Source organism: Drosophila teissieri, chromosome 3L (assembly GCF_016746235.2).
Source record: "Drosophila teissieri strain GT53w chromosome 3L, Prin_Dtei_1.1, whole genome shotgun sequence".
Classification (NCBI taxonomy): domain Eukaryota; kingdom Metazoa; phylum Arthropoda; class Insecta; order Diptera; family Drosophilidae; genus Drosophila; species Drosophila teissieri.
The window spans coordinates 17407353-17429373 of NC_053031.1; the positions used below are offsets into that span (position 1 = coordinate 17407353).

The 22021-nt window shown below is 45.0% G+C and overlaps 5 protein-coding genes across 5 annotated transcripts; 2 read left to right on the top strand and 3 right to left on the bottom strand.

The window, feature by feature from the left end:
- Nucleotides 1-338: 338 nt before the first annotated feature.
- LOC122615561 (eukaryotic translation initiation factor 3 subunit E) lies at nt 339-2044 on the top strand. The gene is made up of 3 exons (XM_043790536.1): nt 339-531; nt 630-1022; nt 1114-2044. Exons 1-3 carry the CDS (start codon nt 442-444, stop codon nt 1936-1938), a joined length of 1308 nt encoding a protein of 435 aa, XP_043646471.1. The 5' UTR covers nt 339-441; the 3' UTR covers nt 1939-2044.
- LOC122615560 (acetyl-coenzyme A transporter 1) lies at nt 2036-4297 on the bottom strand. Its single transcript, XM_043790535.1, has 3 exons — nt 4056-4297; nt 2589-3993; nt 2036-2406 (listed from the first exon to the last, which is right to left on the bottom strand). The coding sequence occupies exons 2-3, from the start codon at nt 3990-3992 to the stop codon at nt 2233-2235; spliced, it is 1578 nt and encodes a 525-aa protein (XP_043646470.1). The 5' UTR covers nt 3993; nt 4056-4297; the 3' UTR covers nt 2036-2232.
- A 601-nt stretch (nt 4298-4898) lies between these two features.
- LOC122616924 (cold shock domain-containing protein CG9705) lies at nt 4899-7305 on the bottom strand. The gene is made up of 4 exons (XM_043792515.1): nt 6983-7305; nt 6600-6898; nt 5730-5852; nt 4899-5654 (listed from the first exon to the last, which is right to left on the bottom strand). Exons 2-4 carry the CDS (start codon nt 6731-6733, stop codon nt 5480-5482), a joined length of 432 nt encoding a protein of 143 aa, XP_043648450.1. The 5' UTR covers nt 6734-6898; nt 6983-7305; the 3' UTR covers nt 4899-5479.
- A 248-nt stretch (nt 7306-7553) lies between these two features.
- On the top strand, nt 7554-9925 carry LOC122616088 (E3 ubiquitin-protein ligase RFWD3). The gene is made up of 2 exons (XM_043791374.1): nt 7554-9095; nt 9157-9925. Exons 1-2 carry the CDS (start codon nt 7667-7669, stop codon nt 9714-9716), a joined length of 1989 nt encoding a protein of 662 aa, XP_043647309.1. The 5' UTR covers nt 7554-7666; the 3' UTR covers nt 9717-9925.
- A 117-nt stretch (nt 9926-10042) lies between these two features.
- On the bottom strand, nt 10043-21361 carry LOC122616087 (neurotactin). Its single transcript, XM_043791373.1, has 3 exons — nt 20891-21361; nt 13025-13677; nt 10043-12909 (listed from the first exon to the last, which is right to left on the bottom strand). Exons 2-3 carry the CDS (start codon nt 13632-13634, stop codon nt 10979-10981), a joined length of 2541 nt encoding a protein of 846 aa, XP_043647308.1. The 5' UTR covers nt 13635-13677; nt 20891-21361; the 3' UTR covers nt 10043-10978.
- Nucleotides 21362-22021: the final 660 nt, after the last annotated feature.

Below are 22021 nucleotides of genomic sequence, written 5' to 3' on the forward strand. Positions count from 1 at the left end.
CGTCGGTGAAAGATTGTAAAAAAACTTTATTATATGAATAGCTTTCAATTGAAAAGGTTTTTTTTTATTTACATTAGGCTTTAAAGCTTCAAGAAATAGAGATAATATTGGATACTTATTTTGTTAATTCGAAGAAATTATATTTGGTTTGCTATTACAGCCGTGCGAAGTAAATAACTATTATTTTTAAAGAGACATATTTTATTTTTATGTTTATACCATGAATTAATTTTTTAAATAAATGCGCCGTTTTGGAAGCTTTAAAAAATACCGTTTCAGGATCATGGTATTTAATGCCTTTTCGTATTTCCACCCCCTGGTAACACTAAACGGGCGTCACTCTTTTCGTCTCTGGGCACACTGTCTGCCCTCGCACGCGTATTTTTCTGCCGATTTTGCGTGTAAATTTCATTGTGAAAACATAGTAAAACAGCAGCAATTATGGCCAATTTCGACCTGACACGCATCAACTGTCAATTTTTGGACAGGCACTTGACCTTCCCGCTGCTGGAGTTCTTGTGCGGCAAGGAGGTTAGAAACTCGACCAGGCGGTGCTCCGCCAGCGGTTGCCGTGTCACCAGTACATAGCTATGCAAAATCTACATACATATGTGTGTCTTCTGTTGCAGATCTACAACCAGCAGGAGCTGCTGGAGTACATTTTGGAGACGGTGAACAAGACGAACATGATCGATTATACGATGGACACCCGCAAGCGTCTCAATCTCAGCCAGGAGATGCCCGAGGAGCTGGTGCAGCGCAAGGCGGAGGTCCTGGCCACGCTCAAGCAGCTGCAGAACGAGGTGGCACCCATCATGAAGGCCACCGACATCCTCAAGAACGGCGAGAGCATGAAGGACTCGAAGACCTTCGTCAACGCCCTGCAAAAGGACTACAACTTTAAGGTGGAGCATCTGGAGAGCGCCTACAAGCTGGCCAAGTACCTCTACGAGTGCGGCAACTATCAGGAGTCCACTTCTTACCTGTACTTCTGCCTCATCGTCATGTCGCCCAACGACAAGGTGCGTATCGAGCTCATTTAACAGGGAAACGGACAAATAACACTAAAACGTAATGTTTATTAACCAAATTATTGTCTCGCAAATATTGCAGAACTACCTTAATGTGCTGTGGGGCAAGCTGGCCGCCGAGATCCTGACCCTCAACTGGAACACTGCTCTAGAGGATCTGACGCGTTTGCGCGACTACATCGACAGCGCCAACTTTAGCACCATCCAGGCCCTCCAGCAGCGCACCTGGCTGATCCACTGGTCTGTCCTGGTCTTCTTCAATCACCCCAAGGGACGCGATCTCATTATTGAGATGTTCCTGTACAAGCCCCTGTATTTGAACGCCATCCAGACCATGTGCCCGCACATCATGCGTTACTTGGCCACCGCCGTAGTGATCAACCGCACCCGCCGTAATGCTCTGAAGGATTTGATCAAGGTGATCCAGCAGGAGTCGTACACGTACCGCGATCCCATCACCGAGTTCCTGGAGTGTCTGTACGTGAACTTTGACTTCGAGGGAGCGCGTCTGAAGCTGCACGAATGCCAGACGGTGATCCTCAATGACTTCTTCATCGTTGCCTGCCTCAATGAGTTCGTGGAGGACGCCCGCTTGATGATCTTCGAGACATTCTGCCGCATCCACCAGTGCATCACCATCAGCATGCTGGCCGATAAGCTGAACATGAAGCCCAACGAGGCAGAGTGCTGGATCGTCAACCTCATCCGCAATGCCCGTCTGAATGCCAAGATCGATTCGAAACTGGGTCATGTGGTGATGGGCACCCAGCCCCTGAGTCCCTATCAGCAGCTGGTGGAGAAGATTGACTCGCTGTCCATGCGGTCGGAGCATTTGGCCGGTTTGATTGAGCGCAAGAGCAAGCAGAAGCAGAATCAGGAGTCTGCCGACTCCTGGAAGTACTACTAATTGCTGACTTTTTATCCACAATTAAGCTAAGACTCTTTGTACCCTTTAAAACCCGATGATTGCGCGCAGTCTAGCGAATAAACCAACATCATACTCGTTCGCTCAATTCAACATTTGATTTTATTTCCTTCGGAATCAAAATTAGTTATACAAAAAACAATACCAAGGCGGGAATTTGTAATTTCGCTAGCCTACAGAATGCAAACGTTAGCTAATCCTAGAATTAGTTGTTTGTACCTACGGGTCGGTGCTGGATCTTTATGACGATCCGGCCCCGGATCACACTATTGATTGCTACCGCGACTTCTGCTTGACCACCAACCAGGATTTCACGGGCAGGTCCTGCAAGTATACGATCCACTTGCGCACCAACAGCAACCACACTATGCCGTAAAAAACGCAAATGCCAGACTCCAAGTAGTAGCCATCGAAGGTTATCTCGCACTTGCCAGCCGACGCTTCACAGCTCTGGGGAAGTATAAAGACGGATATTTGTTATCTTTTATATAATAACTGTGCAGCTTTAAGATAGTTCGCCCTTTCTGGTTTGATACAACACTTTTACCAAACCAAAGAGATGCAGTATCGTTATGGTCTTTGCTTGATTAATTATCTTTTATGTTGTATAAACTCTTTCTCTGAGCACTTACCTGTTGCTCCTCCTTGCCCTGGCAGGTATTTTCCTCGTTAGTGGAGCACTGCTTCCAGGTGAGCACGTCCACCAGCCACAACACCACTGTGTTGGGCCAGTTGCCGCCCAGATTGCACAATGTGTTCAAGAATGTCATGTAGGTGCCACCGACGGCTGGGTCGGAGATCTTGGCGAAGAAGGCCATGGCGGCCACAAACATGGAGTACAGGAATACTTGGTAGATGGCGTAACTGGTAATCAGCAGGACGTAGTAATAAACAGGCACTGATCCTCCCCGGACGATATAGGGTGTGATGTAGGCTAAGCCAGTGGCCACGGTTGCCATGATGATGCGGTAGGGAATGGCCTTCACATAGACGTCCATGGGACGTGGTCCGTTCGTATACCGGCCCACCGCCAGCGGCAGGATGAGCTGCAGCGGAATTAGGGGAATGGCCAGCAAAGCTAGCTTATCTTTCGGCACACCAGCGTCAATTAGTTTTAAACTGGTCACAGCATCTGAAGCAGCAAACGTGACCTTCACGGTGAGCAGAATTACAGCCAGGATCTGGACGGGGCGCATGCGCACCATGTCCCACAAGATCTTGTAACTCTGATGGATGTTCAACTCGTGCTCCTCCGTGTAGCGAGCGTCCATGTGTGCGTCTTCGATGTCGTTCTCCTTCTTAAAAATAGCCACCAAGGTAGTGGCTACCACAAATGTGATGCCCCAGAACCAAAGGAAGCGGGGCAATGTGATCATGCCATCCTCGAGTGGCACGTCTCTTAAGTAGGTGTTGCAGAAATCCTTTGACTCCAGGGCAATGAACACCACATAGCCCAAGAAGTAGCCAGCGGTTTGGCCCACACTATTGCATGTGGAGGCATAGCCAACATTGCATCGCTTTAGCATGGTCAAAGCCCAGCCATCCACGGCGATGTCCTGGGTGGCAGCCAGGAAGTTGAGCAGGAAGAAGAGCAGCGTCAGGAGCGGCACATTGGGATCAACACCATTCCCGCCCAGCCACCGATCCACGTGGAGTGAGAGGAGCAGCATGAAGGCTCCCAGAAGGTACTGCACTGGGACTAGCCACGATTTCCGGCGTCCAAATCGCCGGATGTACAGGGAATCCACAATTGGAGCCCACAGCAGCTTCAAGCTGAATGGCCAGTAGGCGAAGGAAAACTCCGCCTGTTGCTTGTAGCTGGCTCCTCTATTTTGGAGCAACATGGGTATGGCTGCTATGAGCCCGATGGGAATGCCCTGAAGAATGTACAGAAACAACAGTATTGCGATATTCCTCCGGTCTCCACGAATATCTGGCTTCTGGTGCTCTGCCTCCTTCTCCGACTTTGGTGGCTCGTCGATGAGCAACTCCTGGTCGGCATTGCTGCCCGTTGGCTTTCTTCTTATGGCGGACATGCTGATCAGATAACGACAGTTATATATTAAGAAGACGTGCTACTTTGGGGGCCACAGGCTCACCTGTTTTTCTAATCACCAACAAATAACAACAAATGTCCCAGGTCCACGTCACTCAAATGTAGTGCTTTTTACGTATTTCCCTGATACAGTTCCCTCGATGCCTTCAATTTGGTTAAATGTCTGATCGAATGGCTGTCTGAATCTCTGCCAGTCCGATCTGTAATCAATTCATGTTCCGTCGAATCGGAATATTTTCTTTCGTGGCATATGTTTGTTGACGTTCCAATATATTTTTATAGCAACTCGGTGTCGCACTACGCATGCAGTTGCTATAAAGTGTGGCATGGTCACACTAATTGTTCAAAATTTGAACAGTGGCGGGATGCTTACGAAATGGAAATCCAAAGTTGGTGAAGTATGAGTTGCTTCGGCTATTTATGGCGCTACTTGATAAGTCAAGCGGGCGAAGATATGTAGGTATACATATATTAAATGTGTGAATATGATTGCTTCGATTTTACGCAGAATGTTAAATATATATTTACATTTATTGCAATAGTGAGGAAAAAATGAATGTTTGCTTTGGACTGCAAAAAGTATCTGGTTTCACGACAGATAAGATGCAACACGAAGTTAAAACCAAATTACAGCTGCGGTTAAAATAATATTTCTTACCATGACATGAGCATCATTATATTAAAATAAAACATTAGCTAAAATGGTTAGGAAAAACCAAAACCAAACTTTCTGTTGCCGTAAGAAGAATTTAACATTAATATTAATAGTTCTTTAAGGTAGCAACGAACAAACGACTATTGTTCTGACCGCAACTGTGAGTACAAAACACACACCATGCAGATAATGTTCAACTCCCACACCACTCCAAAAAAATCACCGACAGAATTGTTTTGCAGCTGTTTTAATAATAAAGTGAATTACTGAGAGCATTTAGCTTGTTTGCTTGGCGAACACATTCAGATGTTTTTTATAATTAAAAGTAATTACTGATACAGGCACCACAGCATCGCGGGCGCGTCGCTATTGGTTTCTCGAATAACAATTTCAATTTCCAAATACATACGTTTTCAATAATATACTCGAAACTGGTTGCGGTTGCTCTCCCCTCTTCCAGAGGAAAAGGCAATATTTGTGACTGTGTTTTGTTTGACTTTCATAGCTTAGCTTAAATTCTAATTAAGTGTTCAATTGAAACTCTGGTGATGCTGCTCGCTGGCTGGATGGCAGGCCTGTTGTTCTGTTCTATTACGTTCTGGTCTGGTGTCGGATTTTTCCTGGCTGCTTCGATTGCTGTGCTTTCATTTGCTTTCATGGTTATTGTTCTGTTCCGGTTTCCCTTTTCGTTCATCTCGGGTGGCGTGCTCTAGCTCAATTAAATTTCTTGGAAGGCCGTTCAGCTTTTAACAACACACTTTTCCCTTTTCCGCTCCCGAACTCCGCCACTCCCAGGGCCTCGAGCTCCAACTTTACTTGGCGGGCGAGGAGCCACCATAGAATGGCTCCTCCCACTTGTGGTGCACCTCTGGCGTCAGGTTGCTAATCTGCACGTGCACTGCCTGGTGCTTCTCATACTTGGGCGGAATGGCGCACAGACGGTATTTGACCTCGTCCCCGGGCATGGGCACATATTCGCCTTCGATGCTGTGGGAAGATTACATTTTTGTAGGTCTTAAAGAGCCAGCGCAAAGGTCGCGCATGCATTATTCATCCACTTACTCGGAAACGTGGCAGAAAACGTCCTCTCCGCCGGCATGGGGTGTAATGAAGCCGTGTCCTTTGGTGCGGCTGAAGGATTTCACAATACCGGTCACAACCGGATTTTCCAGGGCCCGAGCGGAGCTATGTTTTCCCAGTGTTATTTTTGTTTTTGAGTTTGCGCGTGTTTGGGTGTCGGCAGCGTTTGGGAAAAGAATTAAGCAGGAAGAGGCAATTTAATCAATGGCGGATGCAGGGACTCGGGGGAGTAGAAATTAAGTACGGGGATTATGTTCCAAAGGGTTCCCGAGAGCTTATCATTTTGCCAGCTCCTGATCCCCGAATATATGTTTGCTATACAACCAAATAAATGAAGGTATTTTTGCACCATTTAGCAATTGGTGTGCTTAAAAAGTGTTTCAAACAATTAATTTAAATTAATTCTTTCAGAGAACTTGGCTTGACTTTTTTGACCATATATGTATGTTAACTTTACAAAAATATACATAAGTTTAATCTAAGCGTTTAAACAATTGCATATAATTTTCAATGTTTGATTAATAATTTATGTTTATATAGCATACTAATTTACACATTTTTTCTTGGTGTTCAAAATTTGCTCAATGGTTAAGAAATCATTATAGAAAGCATTTCCTTTAGAATTCAGAAGCCCCTAAACATTCGTGTACTATTTCAAAAGGTTGTATTTGGTTTTCATACAAAAGAGCAAACCTTGCGAAATAATATGAACTTTCGGCGCTCATTTGGCCCCGTAAAGGCTCTGCATAGGGGCCAAGTTCCCTTTGGGGTCAAGTATGTGGCGCCAGTGGGTGAAATTAGTGGGTGGCTGGTCTTGGTGGGTGGTTTTGGATGGTGGGCAGGAGGACTTACGTCGAGGCCGTGCGGGTGCGCCTCGTGATGATGGGACTGGGCAGCTGCAGCGAGGCATTGGGACTATGGCTGTTGTGGTGGAACACTGGCGGCTTGGCGGCCAGCAGCTTCTCGGGCGTCCTTGGTTCGGCCATGGCTTTCTTCCTCCTTTCGTTTACTTGCCGATTTCTGCGGTCTTCTGTCTCCGTTCTTCCCCTTTCTTCGCTTTCTTCTTCTCTTCGGTCAGTAGAAGCGGCTTGCGCGTGTGTATATATGTGCGTATGTGTGTGTGCTTGTGGGTGAGTGGACGCCAGCCAAGTCTGTCGAGTTCAAGGCCACGGGGGGCGGGTTAGTCAGCCAGCAAATTGCGTTGCACTTATTTAACCTGTACTCTCCCAGCTTACCGAAAACTTCACGCCCTCTTTCTTAGCACCTCTTTATAATTAACAATCCAAAATCTTGACTTGGTTTCTTTTTTTTTGGCGAAGCACCCACACACTGATGCAATTATTGCCGCTTTGAGAAACGCCGGTTGCTTAAGTTGTTTGTACCCTCTAAAGCACTTTTGCGGGGTATGTCTTTTATGAACTTTGGAATCTGGAGATTTTTTTCAACTTCTTGAACGACTATTACACCGGTTTAATGCGCGCTTTTTAAGGATTTCACTTTATTAACGAATGGCGGCTGAGGCGTCAAAGTCAGACCTCAGAGTGACCGTTTTGGAATGTCATAGAAACCCCAAAAGCTATCGCTTAGCTTTTTCGGTAATCGATGTTTATAGCAACATGAGAAAAAATAAAAACCAAATTAAAAACATTTCAAATTTCAGCACAACTGGGGTCACTACAGTTTATTAGTAGAACAATAAGATATGCCAACATGATTCAATAACTATCTAACTGCATTTTCGCACGCAGTTGGTACCCGATAGTTTCCCTCGGTTGTTTCATCACTAAAGCAGCACTTTTTTGACCATCTCTAGCTTGAAATATAGCGTCTTGGCTGCTATTTCGAGATAGATCAAAAACTAACAAGAACCGCAGTGCACTGTCATGTTTCCCAGGAGGAAGCCTTGATTGAGCACATATATGAGTGAAACGGACAGCGAAAGTGGCGCAGAAGTCGAGAGCGCCGTGGATCCGGAAATATACTCATCGGACAGCAGGGAATCCGATCAGCCTGCTCCGAGAAGGCGGAATTCAGATTCCGATCCGGATGTTATGCTGCAAGGAATGGAGAATGAATACGATGCTCTTGAGCCGGAAGCTAATGAAGATGAAAGTTCTACAGAAGAAGAGGCAATCCTCAATCCAGATGAAGCTCAGCAGCCGGCTCCTGAGATTCAGGTACAACCGGACGAGGAAGCTTATAATCAGCCCGATGAAAACCAGGAACCCGAGCAACCGGAAGCCCTGCAGCTGCCGAGAGTTCCACAGCCAATTCTAGTAGATCCTCCGCATTTGCCCAGTCCCCCGAGAAATTCCCACCGTAACCAAGGCGATGAGCCAGAGGTGATCTCCTTGGAAACGCCATCACCGCCCAAAAAACGTAAACGTCTCTCCGCTGCTGCCGATAAAAGCCTTAAAAAGTCTCCCGAGGGCAAACCAATAGTTGTGGATGAAGAGGACGATGGCCTGACCTGTCCCATTTGTCTAGATTCCTGGGAGATGAGTGGCGACCATCGACTGGTCTCGCTACGGTGTGGTCACCTCTTTGGGGAATCTTGCATACGGCGATGGCTAAATGAAAGCCAACGCCAATCTTCTGTAAAGGTGTGCCCGCAGTGCAAAACGAAGGCCACATTTAGAGATATCCGTCATCTGTACGCAAAGCGCATTCAGATGCTGGACACGGATATTAGGGAGCAGCTGGAGGCGGAGCGACGGCGTACCCATACTCTTACAACAGAGCTGGCTACCGCGAAGCTGGCCCACACATTAACCGCCGAGAAGCTAATGCTCCTGCAAAAGGACTACGAACGGCTGAAGGAGCTGGTGAGGGCAGGTGGTGGGCGAGGAGCATTCGGAGGCGATGCCTCCGGCCAGAAGAGCATTCACCAACTGGCCACGTATCGATTGTACATGGAGAAGAACTTCGAGATTACTCGAGAGCCCGGCTGCCGAGTGCTTCTCTATTCCGCCAAGCACTCCATGCTGGTGGCCTCGCAAAAGAGTGCGCAAAACCTGTTTCCCGGCTACGGAGTACGATTCATTGATCCGCCCAGCTTCAAGCCACTGCACTTCCTGCACACCTCTGCGCTCTTAATCAGGGACATTGCATTTAGCGAGTCACAGCACTTGCTTACGGTGGCCAGTCGAGAACCAAAGATCAAGATCTTTGACATAAGAACCCGGCTTTGCTCGTCTATGTTCACCGCTCATGACAAGATGCTGTGGTCTTGCGCCCTGGATCGCAATGAGCGAGAACACTTTCTGTACGGCGGAGACCTGCGAGGTGGAGTTTATATCTACGACTTGCGGTTTCCCGAGAACATTCTCTGCGAGTTCCAAGCCGAAGGTGAGTGCCACGAATCTGCAAACGTTAGTTCCCGCCTAAAGCATTTACTCATTCCTTACAGATAACTTTAGTCCTGTGATACACATTGTTCCTGTGCCACCAAATAAGGTTTTTACCAGCGGTGGCTTCCTGGTCTGCCAGCTGACGGCCCTTACATTTTACGAGTACGCCGCGGCCAGTGATACGGCCGTGCCCACTCGACTAAATGTGGAGGGACCCTTTCTATCCATGCAATACGATGTCGTGCAGGACACGGTGCTCATATCAGCCCGATCCAATCCCAATTTTCCCCAGTCTCGCTTCATACTTGGCCGACTGGACAAGATAGATGGAACGCCCGTGCTGAAGGTCAAGGCCACCATATATGGATCGAAGGCCACACCAATTATGACGCGACCGACCCAACTGGGCGTCGAGGATAACACCTTGGTGGTGGGCTATCTGCAGGACAGCAAGCAGCTAATGATGCATGATGTGCGACGCGAGGAGCGAGTGCAAACAATGCCGGTCAACGAGGTGATCTACGACATTTGCCCAGTGGCCACCCAGGCCGGATCCTATTTGGCCGCCCTCACCGACAATAAGTGTAGAGTTTACAAAGCTAACAGTTCCATGCGATGATATATGTCTGCATTATTTTCCGTGAAAATACCCAAAGTTGTGTTTTCTTTTAGCTGATTTCTGTGAAATATGTGACTGATGATATAAACGAGCTTTTAGGCTAAGGTATTAGTTTTAAATTTTTCATTGTTTCCGTTTATTAAACATTTGTCAACCTTAAGGTTCGCGTACAAGATTAATCTGAACATAAATCTATATTGTGTACTCCATGTTCTTGTTTTTGATTCTTGATTTCAATTTTTGAATGCTCAAAGTCTGTTGTGGATAAGTCTTGTATAAAACAATAGAAAATGTTGGGTCGATTAATAATATACATATAAAGCTATACAAAAATGTGTTATCCGTACAATATCCGATTTATATATATGCGTAATTATAGATACTCCTAAATGAATTGTGGAAATGAACGAATGATTAAATATATGTCTAAATTCATTCCTGCCAGTCTCCGAAGTGTTTGCAACACTTCAAACTTTTGGAAAAGTTCCTTCCTTGCAACGAGTTTCGAGCTGCACACGCTTGTCGGGATTAAAGGCAACCCGGTCTAGCGTTTGCAAGCCCAAGTAAATCTTAATGAATTGGGTTTGCTTCTCTCGAGTCTTGAGTTTTGTAAAATTCTATCAAAAAATGTTCGTCGTTGGTCGTTTGCGGGTTTTTTGTTTTTTTGGTAAATCAAAAACCTCTGTGGCATTTACTCCTATAAAGTTGTATATGGTTTATAGTATAGTATATAGATTGGTGTGTTGGATAGTTGAAAGACGCAGATCTATACTTTTTAAGTATAATTTTGTATATTTTGTGATGTTTTATTTGTGTTTTTGCTGTTTGTGTCAGTGTGGTTTTGTGTTCGTTAATGTTAAGATTAGAGAATACGTACTCGTGTGAAGAAACGTATGGAGTCAGCATAACTTAAGACTTTCAACTTAAACTGTACGAGAACTAAATATCCGTTACACATATTTATATATATATAAACATTAGATTAACTTATGCTAAACTAAACACGAAGCGAAGTCGGGAAGTATAAAGCTTTGATTTGGTGCTCGGTTGGTATTAAATTTAAAGAAATCGAATGTCGATTTAAAGTCCAAAAGCTAAAGTATTTTACACTTATTGGAGCTGAAATCGATCTGTGTAGATGGCTTTAAATTTAATAGAAACTGAGGGCGCAACAAAGCTGAATGAGATAATCGATCCCAGGCGGATCAGGACAGGTGAGAAAGTTTAGAAGCGAGGGGATATCTTTTGGGATTTTGGTTTGCTTAATCGACGCGCGCGTACCGCGGCACAATATCCTTGCTGATCCAGTAGTTGCAGGGCAAGTAGTCCTCTTCCGGCTGCGCATCCTGGCCAACATTGATGACCCGGCGGTTCTGGACGAACGACTGCACCGTGCCATGGGAGACATAGTAGTAGAATAGCTGCTGCATGGCCGACACAAAGCGGCGCTGCTCTACGGTGTGCGGCTCGTAGCGACCGAGAATGGCCTGGACATCGGCGTCCACGGTGGCCAGCTGATCGGCTCCCTCGCCTTGGGTGACGACATAGAACGGCACGCTGGGCTGTTGTCTCGCATTCGTGAGCAGCGGGCAAACGCTGCGAATGTCCGAAATGATGGAAACCAGCGACGCGTAGCTACTGGCATTGTACTTCTCGATAACCTCATCGGTGAGGCCCAAAGCTCCAATCTGCGAGTTTTCTAGATAAGCACGCACATCCTCACGCGTCCAGTTCGCATGCAATTCGCGCAGTTTCTCGGTGTGCGCCTCATGCGCTGTGGCGCCCATAACCAGCACCGGCTTGTCGTTGCCTTGTTCGCGCTTCCAGGTATCCGAAGGATGTTCAAAGACCACATCACCATCGAGAACCAACCACTCGTGACGGCTGCCGCTGGCATTCGCCTCCTGCGGTTGTGGCAGATCCACGGGGAAGTGCAGCCAGGTGTCGGGAGTGGCGGCCCAAAGTCGCTCGCTGGAGGCTTCACGCAGGCACTGGATATCAGCGCATTCCAGGGTGGCCATCAGCTGCTCGTTCAGTTTACCGGACTCGCTCAAGGGCTTTCCAGGCAGAATTGCTGATCCAGACGATGCCCAGGCCCTGGTGTACAGACCCTTGACCTTCTGCGAGTTAACTAACAGAGTAACCAGAGTGGCTCCGGCCCGATGACCCAGCAAGGTGACGGACTTCGGGTCGCCACCAAAGTGGACAATGTTCAACTTGATCCAGTTCAGCACGGCGATGATATCCGTGAGCGCATAGTTTCCAGAAGTTGGCGGATGCGCCTCCTTGGTCAAGGCGTCGAGGGCGAGGAAGCCGAAGACTCCCAAACGGAAATTGGGACGCACAAAGATCACATCGTGCGACCGAGAGTAGCGAGCCGATGGACGGAGAATACCCGGCGAAGGACCAGCCAAGGATTCTGCGCCGATCAGGACGACCACTGGCAGGGGGTTGTTGTATCGCACATGGGGAGTAACCACGTCAAGGTAGAGGCAATCCTCGTCGCCAACAGTGGTGCCATTGCCCAATCGCTGCGTGCACACCACACTGCTGTTGTGGGTTGGCAGGGTATCATTCCAGCACATATTGATGTCATCAATCAGTTCAGCCGGCTTCCATCTCAGTCTGTCCACCGGTGGCTTGGCATAGGGAATACCACGGAAGGCAAAGGCTCCATCTTCCTTAACGCCCTCCACGGGTCCGCAGCCCGTCACTGCCAATATGTAGCGTCCTTCCCGCAGCGGCGGCGAAGTCAAGGTCTCGTGGGTCAGTACATAACCAATTACGCCCAACAGGAGCACAAATAACAGGATGCCAAACACAATCAGGGCATCGTCCACACTGCACTTGTAGCCACGCAGACGGGTTAGCAAGGAGACGGGCCGATTTTGCTCCTCCTCCTCGGCAGCCAGTTTCTCCTCCGCCGCCAGCTTTTCGTCCTTCAGCTCGCCCTTCAGGTCCTCGGTACCGTTGGTCTTGACGGGAGCCCGATCCACTGTGTCTTGATCCTTGAGGGAATCGTCGAGGGTCTCCATCGAGGCCAGACCGGCCTTGCCCAAGCCCAGCTCCACATCGTCGTTGCTCTTCTTTTTCGGTATCATGTTGGCGATTGGCAGCTTGATGGCGTTCAGAAGTCCACGCTTTGGTGGTGCATCGGAGGCGTCTTCAGCGGGCGTAGCTTCAGCTGTGGCTTCTGCAAAAATGGTAAAGGGTTTTTTAAAATTTGATTTATGAAATCTCTTCTAAGACTTGATAGACCAAGAAATACGAAATATGTTTGCGTATTCTATAATATTAAGTGTGCTTACCAGACTTGGCATCTGCGTCTCCGTTGACCAGCTGCTTCTTCTCCTTTTCGGCGGATGGCTTGCGGGCAAAGAAGCTGCGCAGACGCTCTCCCAGTCCTGGGCGAGATTTCTGTTCGTCCTTGCCAGAGCCGGTGGCGGCATCTCCATTGGCCTCCTTGTCCTTATCCTCTTCCTTCTCCTTTTCGAGCAGCTCGCCCTCGGCGCCGTCACCCTCTGCCTTGGGCTTGTTTTTCATGAAGAAACCGGGCAGTTTGAGACCTCCGATCGGGATCTTTTTGGGCTTGACCTCGCGCTCCTCCTTGCTTATTTTTTTTTCTTCGGCGCCTTCTGGTTTTGCGCCATTTTCGGCGGGAATATCGATAATCTCTTCTCCATTTCCTGGTTTGGATTGCGCTGATTCAGCATCCTCGATTTTTTTCTCGGCCACTGGTGAGGACTTCTTGCCGGCATTTGGAGATGATGGCTTGGAGGTCTGCGGACTGGGTGTTTTCTCCTTGCTATCCTCTTTTTTGTCCAACATTTTGTCCGTTTCCTTGGGCTCCTCCAGCGCCTCTTGCTGGGCAGCTGACGTCTCAGTGGGCGGGGTTTCCTTCTCTTCGAGTTCGCCCATATTGTCGATGAATCAAGATCGTTTAGAGAACTCTGCGAGAATTCTGTAAAAAACAAAGAAATGTTTTTGGTTAGTTTGTATTTTGGATTCAGTGTCCTCTGTGGGACATACCTTGACTTAGTTGAGCAAAAAAAATAACTAAGTTACACTTTGGTTCGGGTTTTAAGTGACTTTTTAGGGATCTGCGATCTAGGATCTATCACGATCGGTGGCTGAAATTCTTCTAGCTGCCGCTTCCAGCTGCACAAGATTTTTATACGATTCCGGCAGAATTCCTAGCCTAAGGACGAGCAGCTGATCCTGGCAAATGGCAGCGCATGCTGCTCGCTCTCCTTTGTCCTTGCACAATTGCTGAGGGTTTTCCTCGCCCTCTCCCGTTCTCTACCTGAATCTGTAGCTTAAAATCCTACCTGGAAAATGCTGTCCCCCTCAGGTAGGCCGTGGAAAATTTGCTCGTATTTCCCTCAACATATCCTGGCAACATGGCACTTTTTTCGGGGCGGGAAGACCGCAAATTTATTAAGCGAGCAGATCCAGCTGCGTACCCATCATTTTTGATCCGATGCCCGTACCAGATTCCTTCCTTCTTACACTCTCTCTGCAGTCCTTACATTTCCCTGTTTGGTACGTGCGCCTGGTCGCTTTTCACACGTCCCGCGTTCTCGGAAAACGTTCTTAATTAGCGAAAAACTATAGTACCAACGTGGAATGCATCCAAGGACATTTGACATGTCCTTTTGCATCATTATGCCAAAAACGCCGCTCGCAGCGGGATTGCAGTAGCAAATCACGTCCAGACTAATTGACCGCACCAGAAAGTGCCAGAAGTCATGAGAATTTTCTTTCTCAAAAACATCTTTCGCTGACTTTGCCTGACTTTTTTAATGAGCCGCACATTCGAATGACATTAGCCAAGAGACTCGAGGAGATCGTGATCATTTTAAAAACATTTGGGTTTCTAGGAGCAAATTATTCCAGCTAAACTCACAAGTCTCTTCTAAAGGCTCAAATATTGAATGCAATTTACGTATAAATTGTATCATAAATAATATGATTGCCCAATTCTAAATTATGATGATCTGAATTTCTTAGAAACCCTTCTTCACATGATCGACTTGCATCGCTTATCACTCCAAGTGAAATGAGTTCAAATATTAATCTCAATTTTGTCCCTCTGACCCACTGATTCTAGTACTAGCCCTGTCATCGGCTATTACTGCACCGTCTGTCCGTCCGTCTGTCCATTGAACTGGTTCCTCATTATTTCCCCATCGGGGAGCATTACAAGTCCATTACTCGCACGCATCGAGTGCAAACTAAAAACCAAAAACCAAACGCAAAGAGGCGACATGGAAGATATGGCGAAGGAAAAACGATGCCAAGTCGCGACCTCTGTCATGTAAATCAGCCGAAATTCCATTAAAATGTGAACTTAAAGTTCAAACTGCGTTGCGTGCCATAATCTGGCATCATTATCAGTTCATTCCCTGGTTTTTCCCGCTTTCGGGCGATTTGGTCAACTGGAAGAGTGACACCGCCGAGGGAAGCACAAAATGAAAATGTGGAAAATCGAAAGCAACTCGACAATGTTGCGTATCGAAAGTGAAAAGAGTGTCGCACATGGTTCTAAAGAGTGCGGCTAGTGGGGCCAGTAGAGGCAGCAAGGCGACGCATTACAATCCAATTGAATCGGATTTCAAAGTATTACCACGACGGCGGCGGGAAAGGGCGGAGATAAGTTGTCTGGCCAAAGTGGAGAAGAGTCATGGGGCCAGAGGCATATAAGCCTCCTTGTTGTTCTTGCTACATACATCTAAGTACATATATAGTACTCGTTCTATTCCTCCTCTGAGGAAGCAGAGGCAGAAGCAGAAGCAGGTCAAAGTAATTACAGTTCACTGGAACTGGAGTATCTGGGGGCACTATCTTCAATGTGCATCTTTATAGCGCGCACTGAAAGTCTTGACACGTCGATAAGTCGTAGGATTTGGATGGAGATCATTCTGGCAACAAGTAATGAAATCTTTATTGTCTAACTTTCTATTGCATATCTTTATGGACAGCAATAAGTATAAGTTTATTCTTAAAGCTCTACCAGACCAAGTTCATATAGCAAAAACGCCACAGACACATTCCTCATAGCGATCATTGTTAATTAGCTGAGAAATGTCTGTTCTTCAATGGCGGGGGTGGGGGGTAGAGCAAACATAGTTGACGCACCCAAAACGCAATGAAACGCGCTAAAAGGGAAAATTGCTCCATGTCGCCAAGTCACGCAGTCCGACATATTATTCGCCCCATTCTCCTTTTCTCGATTCTTGGCCTGTAATTGGTCTTGGCTCGTAAATTAAATCAAATTCGAGACTTGCGTTTGACATGCCATTCGACTTCCTTCTCATAGCCAACACCCCGCGACCCTGTTTCCTTTTTTATTATCCCTGAGTTTTATTCCGTTTTCTCGCTTTTAGTGCTACACATGGAAACGGCCGTTAAAACATTAACAATTGACCACAACATGTTGGGAGATACTCCAGCCAAGGGAGCATTGCACAGTGGAACCAGATCAGGTGAAAAGCCATAATCATAATATATAGAATAGAATATACATAATCTTTTTATAGTTCTTTCAAATGTTAAATTGAAACGACCCGTAGCCAAACATACTAAACGCAGTCTGTAACTTTATTTGATTTGATTCAAAAATTATAGGGTATTCATATTAAAAGGCAAGTCTTTCGTTTTCCACCACCGTGTTTTGAAATCAGCTAGATTATCCTGCCGCATGAGCAACCAAAAAGTTGGCCCAACTAACCACCAAAAACCCTCGTAGATCCCAGCTTAAGCGCAACAAATAAATTCTGGTGAAATATCTCGTATCTCGGAACACGTCAAGAAACACTTTGAAATGCATAAAAATGCAATTGCTCTAGGCCATTTATTTTGCCCGAGGGAGTGAAAAGCAGGGATACAGGGTAGTGAGTGGAAGTTGGGGGAGATAACCCCATGTCGGGAGTGGGAAAGCGATAACTGGCATAAAAGTTTCGGGCACAAACTGCCGCTAAAGACGCAACCTGTGTCTCTGTTGCTGTATCCCAGTCGTTTTTTACACTTGGTACTTTTAGCATAAAAGGGTATATCGCACAGTTTTCATTATGTTTTATGCTCTTTTCGGCCTAACTAATATTTTTTTCCAGAAATCTTTCATTTCGATAAGAATAATACTTAAGCCAAAAGTATTACATATACTAAATGGTTTTGAAATCATTTTCTTTTTTAGTGACTTTTATCGTTAATATTCTAAGAACCTCTGCTAAGCTCGATTGCTCGATATCAAATAGTCGCAACACCCAACTCTGCATTTTAACTGTTTTTTTTCGGACGTCTAACTGCAGCGAAGCATGAAACGAAAACAGTGCGAAGGAAATGACAAAAGCAGGGGGAGGAACAAAGGGGAAAGAGGCATGGCAGGGGGAAACAGTAGTTGGGGGGAGGAGTGTGTGGGAGGGTTAACCGATCTGCGTCCTGTTATTATTATTTATTACGTTTCCTGCCGGCTTCCTACCTCTCCCCCTCTCTTTCGCACGGGCTTTGACTTGCGGCCAGACAAAATGCTGCCGCCTACCGCCAGATGGCGTCTTGGCCATTTACCGTGTGCGTGCGAACGGGCAGTAAAGTGAGTGAGCGAGATGACAGAAGGTGGATAAAAAACAATAGAAAAGGACATTCTATGTTGACATGCACTTTCAGAGTGTTTTTGTGCGCGGGTGCTGTTTATGCTCAATTAAACAGGATATTCCAACAATTTCAGAACACTCCACAGCCCGGACATTCAGATCTGCTGATAAGAAACGCTTAAGCTTGTTTATAATTATATGTACATTTGTAGGAGGAAATTTGTCTAGACAGTCAAAACAACAAATAGAATTAATGGCAATGCAGTTTTGAGCAGGATACACATGAAGAAACGTAATATTATTCAGTTGTTATTACAAAAGTTTTATTTTCACAGCGTTATATTTAAAGCTATGAAACTTCTAAATTTCTTAAATTTTTCAGTGCGCTCATTTTCCCTACTCGGGCACCTGCAATCAGCGATTTAGATTCAATAACCTCAGGCATAATAATTTTTCAATTTGCGCCTCCAATTTCCATGTCGGAAAGGCGGCAGACAACGAGGGACAACGAGGGAAATCGCAAACTCCTAACGAAGTCAATTTGTCATCCGGACGCCACGCTAATGGACTTCTGGTGGGGATTGGGACTCCTCCTGCTTACAACATGCCCTCTGGTTATTTTAAAATTAACTTTTAATATTCTGATCTAACGATCTATCATGCCGTGTTGTGGATATTGGTTCAAGTTGCTTAATTTCATGGCAATTTGTTCAAGTTGGCCAAGTGGGAGAATGGAAAATGATGAGCCACACATTCGCCAGGCAATCAAAAGAAGGGTGATTAATGATCACATCTGACACGTGTGCAAAGAACAATACGGCAGGCCGCGAAAGATGAAGGGGGAGTAATGTTCACTGGAGCATGAGGAGCACTTGGAAAAAATATGAAATAAATAGGTAAGAAGGTAAATAACTTGTACCAAGCAACAATTTTAAAAGCATTCTCTCTGTGAACCTCTAAAAATATGCTATAAGACATCTTCGAATTTCTGGCTTAAATTACAAACTTGTTTGTTAGGATCTACTTGTTATCTATCATATATTACACATATGTATTATGCAAATCCATTAGAAATATAAGACTGAATTTTTGTTTTCAGTACAAAGGGGCAGGAAGCAGAAACCGCAAGACTCAAAGGTTTGTGCACGTGCGATGCGGATTCACAGTCGTCTCCCCTCATTTTATTCTGATGGATAATAATCTCCTGGGGCAGGTAGAGGCGGAAATTGGTAAACGAGTTCAGAGTGCCACAAACCTCAAAGGATGTGCGGAAGGCGCCTAGTTCGAGTTGGGAGTGGGAAGAGCAAACAAAATCGAAACGAGATTTCCACTTCAAACAGGGCATTTTTATGAATTTGTAATTACTCTCGAGGGGCAAACAACTCTTGAAGATACGAATGGGATAGCTCTGAGTTGCGTTGGTTTGCTCAATGTTTGTTCATACCCCGTATTTATGGTTTTCATAGGGTATGCTCTATGCAAATTTTACATTTATCTATAATTTTATAATGTTGAAGAAGGTTATATACTTCCAATTACATAAGGTTACCAATAAGTTGTGTGATAGTTTCTCTGTGATGGTTGCTTTTAATTTTAAGGAAGTGCTATTTTAGTGCAACCCAACTACCGGGTATCTGTTAGGTCCGCATGTGGAGGCACTGCTTTCCGCACAACTCATTGCTGTCCTTTCCACTATATCATTCCATTTTATTGCACATATCTCTAGCACGACGTTCCTTTTCCAGGCAGATAAGCAGAGATTTCCTCCGCGATAAGAACCCTGAGAATTCCTTGAAGCAAGACTCCTTGCAGGGCCATTGGAATTGTCAACAACAAATATTTATGATTTGCGCTGGGGTTTCTCGTAACCCTCATTACTCAATTGTCAGCAGCACTTGAGGGGGTTCGAGTTCTGGGATCGTATCCCGGCACTTGACTCTCAAGTTCCTATTGCTGATGGATTTACAATTTCCTAAATGAAAACTCCATGTTGGTTTGATCTGTTTGACCATGAACTCCAGATGTAAATAGCTGGGTGTTTATCATTGAGAGCGAGAAAAAGTGTTGAAAATCGTGCTTGGTATTCTTGATTGTGTGTTTCCTTAATTGTTGTTTACTTCTCGAGTGAAAGGGGCCAACTTGCATAAGAAACACAATTTAAAATTGAATTGTAAAGAAGAAAACTTTTGATTACACACATTTTGGGGTAAATTGGGAAAATGAGATACTGAGGCATCTCACACTCATCAACATCAACATCATCGTGGCTGTCGGCTCTTGTCGTTTGAAAACTTGGCAAAACAATGAGGGAAGTTGGAGTGAAAAGTCAAGGGGGAGTTGCCTCCATAAATCTCTTTCCGAAATGCAAATGTTGCGTCAGCTTGGCATCTTCACGTTTTCCTACCCCATTTTCATTTTTTGTGCCTCCGTTTCGTTTGGCTTTGTTGATGCTTTCCTCACTTTTTAGTTACCCGATTCCCCGGAAGTCTTTTTCTGGAGCGAATCGCGGAGCAGCAGCTGCCAACTGGAACTTTCTCTGAAGATCCCGGGAACGCGTGATCTTTTCCATGCGCCTATTAATTCACCATTGAATTATTGCCTTCGTTCCCGGTATCCCTTCAACGATTTCCTTTGCATCTGCATTTGCATTTGTTTACGGAATCACTATTTGGGGATTTATTCTAGCCGGCGTCTGACTGTGCATACCAATGATCCAAAAGGGTCGAGCTATTTTTGGGGCAACTCCATCCACCAACCTCTGGATGGTGATGGATTGAAATATCTGAGGATTAGCACACATTATGTTTATGAAATGTTCAAAAGGATTTGTCAGGGCCGTGATTTATGTCAAATGGTTATGTTTTTCATACGCACCAACGACACATGCCATTAGAAAGGATGGAAATTTGGAATTACGGAGGGAAGAGCTGTCTGATCATTGACACGAGCCATTAGACCTCAAGACGCATAAGATGATGATTATGATGATGGTGATGATGATGACGATGGGTGGGTGTGCTTCGTTACGGAGGGATTATATCAATGAATCGAGAAGCCCCATTAATCTTATTAAGAGCTCGGAATAAAATGTTTTCGAGACGCCATTTAAATTGTTTTGGTAAGATGTTTCCCCGGTAATTATGGATTGTGGCGGATTAGCAATTAATTTAGGGACGTCTAGAGCTGACACCGACATTTTTTAAAAGGTTTTCAAATTAAGACTTTATTTCTTTTATCCTATAATGACCAAGAATATTTAATCTCAGAAATGGTCAGCTTTCAATTTTACGCAGTACTAACATTATCTAATAAACTGCAGTGGGAAACAGAACCTCGTTGAAACTTAGTAGAATCTTAACACTAATTAAATATGCCTATAAATGATTTTATTTAACCCTATTCATATTTAGGTTTTTCAATGTTAAACTGTAACAGCAGCATTTGTTTGATGTTCATACATATATCAATCTGTTTGTTAAATTATTAACGTTGACAATATATTCCGAATTCATTGATTTGTTCTCATCTGCTACTTCAATGCTTCAAATCCCCGAGGTCCTTCACACGAATTGAGACTCTTACCTTTTCAATTCTCGCAAACACTGTGTACTTTGTGTGTTGTTTTTTTCGAACTTGTTGAAATGCGGCAATTGGGAATAATCCTTCGGTCCTTGGGAACAGCGGGTGGCGTAGATGAACCCGATGTCCTTCCTGCAGGACACTTAGGTGTGTATAACAAGCGCACAGATTTTGTGATTTGTTGCGGTTTTCTTTTCTCCGCTCCTTTTTTCCTTCGGCACAGAGCAAAACAAAATGCACGAGAGTAGTTGCGGTGTTTTTGTTAGATTCGGGTAAATATATATTTCTTGCACTTAATACGATATACGATGCGATTCACAATAGGAATATAAAAAGTTATTCCTTCTTTGCGCCGATTTTGATTTTGTTTTCTTTTGGTCGCGTCTGTGCGGCGAGAGTGTGTGTGTGTGTACGTGTGCGATGCGAAAACAAACACAACCGGAGCAGAGGAGAATGCGTGCGGCTTCCAAAACAGCGTGGGTCTGACTGACGCTGTTTCGATTCATGCATTTCCGTGAAAGAAGAAAACGAAATGGAATTGGAACGTGAAGTGGAATTGGAAATGGAACCGAAGGGGAACTGGAAGTGGAACGTGTTTTCTGAGAGAACTTGTTTCTCTCTTAAATGGAAAACATAATTTAAGCAATAACTTGTAAGTTTCTCATTGTATACAAATTGTAATAAACTTTGGTAACATCTATCTAATTACATATAGTAATATTTCAAAAGTATTTCAATTAAACTAGTAAGACATTATTTTAAGATTAAGTTCAGATTTAACTCGAAATGGCCCACTGTGCACTGGAACTGGAAACAGCCGGCTTTGTAAATTTATAAAGATAGGGGTGGCTGGAAAACAGAAGTAAACGTAGCGGCTTTGTTTTCCTGTACAGTAAGTGCAAAATGTTCAACGGTGATTTTATGAAAAAGGTATTGTAGTTTTGGTGAAGCGATTATTGTGCATACAAATAGACACCTCAGATATTATGATGAAATCAGAACCTTTATGGAACATATATGAGCAAATTGGGTACAATGGTTCATAGTATACTATGTACTATGTATATTGTTGGATTCAACACGTATTTATAACTTACATATGTATGTAAGTTACAATAACTTTAACTAAATTAA

What these genes read in the sequence shown, in the direction of transcription:
- LOC122615561 (XM_043790536.1), top strand. Translation starts at nt 442, where the DNA reads ATGGCCAATTTCGACCTGACACGCATCAACTGTCAATTTTTGGACAGG. An exon ending in AGTTCTTGTGCGGCAAGGAG is followed by an intron (nt 532 to 629) that starts GTTAGAAACTCG and finishes CTTCTGTTGCAG; the next exon opens with ATCTACAACCAGCAGGAGCT. An exon ending in TCATGTCGCCCAACGACAAG is followed by an intron (nt 1,023 to 1,113) that starts GTGCGTATCGAG and finishes CAAATATTGCAG; the next exon opens with AACTACCTTAATGTGCTGTG.
- LOC122615560 (XM_043790535.1), bottom strand. Translation starts at nt 3,992, where the DNA reads ATGTCCGCCATAAGAAGAAAGCCAACGGGCAGCAATGCCGACCAGGAG. An exon ending in AGGGCAAGGAGGAGCAACAG is followed by an intron (nt 2,407 to 2,588) that starts GTAAGTGCTCAG and finishes ATACTTCCCCAG; the next exon opens with AGCTGTGAAGCGTCGGCTGG.
- LOC122616924 (XM_043792515.1), bottom strand. Translation starts at nt 6,733, where the DNA reads ATGGCCGAACCAAGGACGCCCGAGAAGCTGCTGGCCGCCAAGCCGCCA. An exon ending in CGCACCCGCACGGCCTCGAC is followed by an intron (nt 5,853 to 6,599) that starts GTAAGTCCTCCT and finishes GGGAAAACATAG; the next exon opens with CTCCGCTCGGGCCCTGGAAA. An exon ending in GTTTTCTGCCACGTTTCCGA is followed by an intron (nt 5,655 to 5,729) that starts GTAAGTGGATGA and finishes ATCTTCCCACAG; the next exon opens with CATCGAAGGCGAATATGTGC.
- LOC122616088 (XM_043791374.1), top strand. Translation starts at nt 7,667, where the DNA reads ATGAGTGAAACGGACAGCGAAAGTGGCGCAGAAGTCGAGAGCGCCGTG. An exon ending in CTGCGAGTTCCAAGCCGAAG is followed by an intron (nt 9,096 to 9,156) that starts GTGAGTGCCACG and finishes CATTCCTTACAG; the next exon opens with ATAACTTTAGTCCTGTGATA.
- LOC122616087 (XM_043791373.1), bottom strand. Translation starts at nt 13,634, where the DNA reads ATGGGCGAACTCGAAGAGAAGGAAACCCCGCCCACTGAGACGTCAGCT. An exon ending in AGACGCAGATGCCAAGTCTG is followed by an intron (nt 12,910 to 13,024) that starts GTAAGCACACTT and finishes CCATTTTTGCAG; the next exon opens with AAGCCACAGCTGAAGCTACG.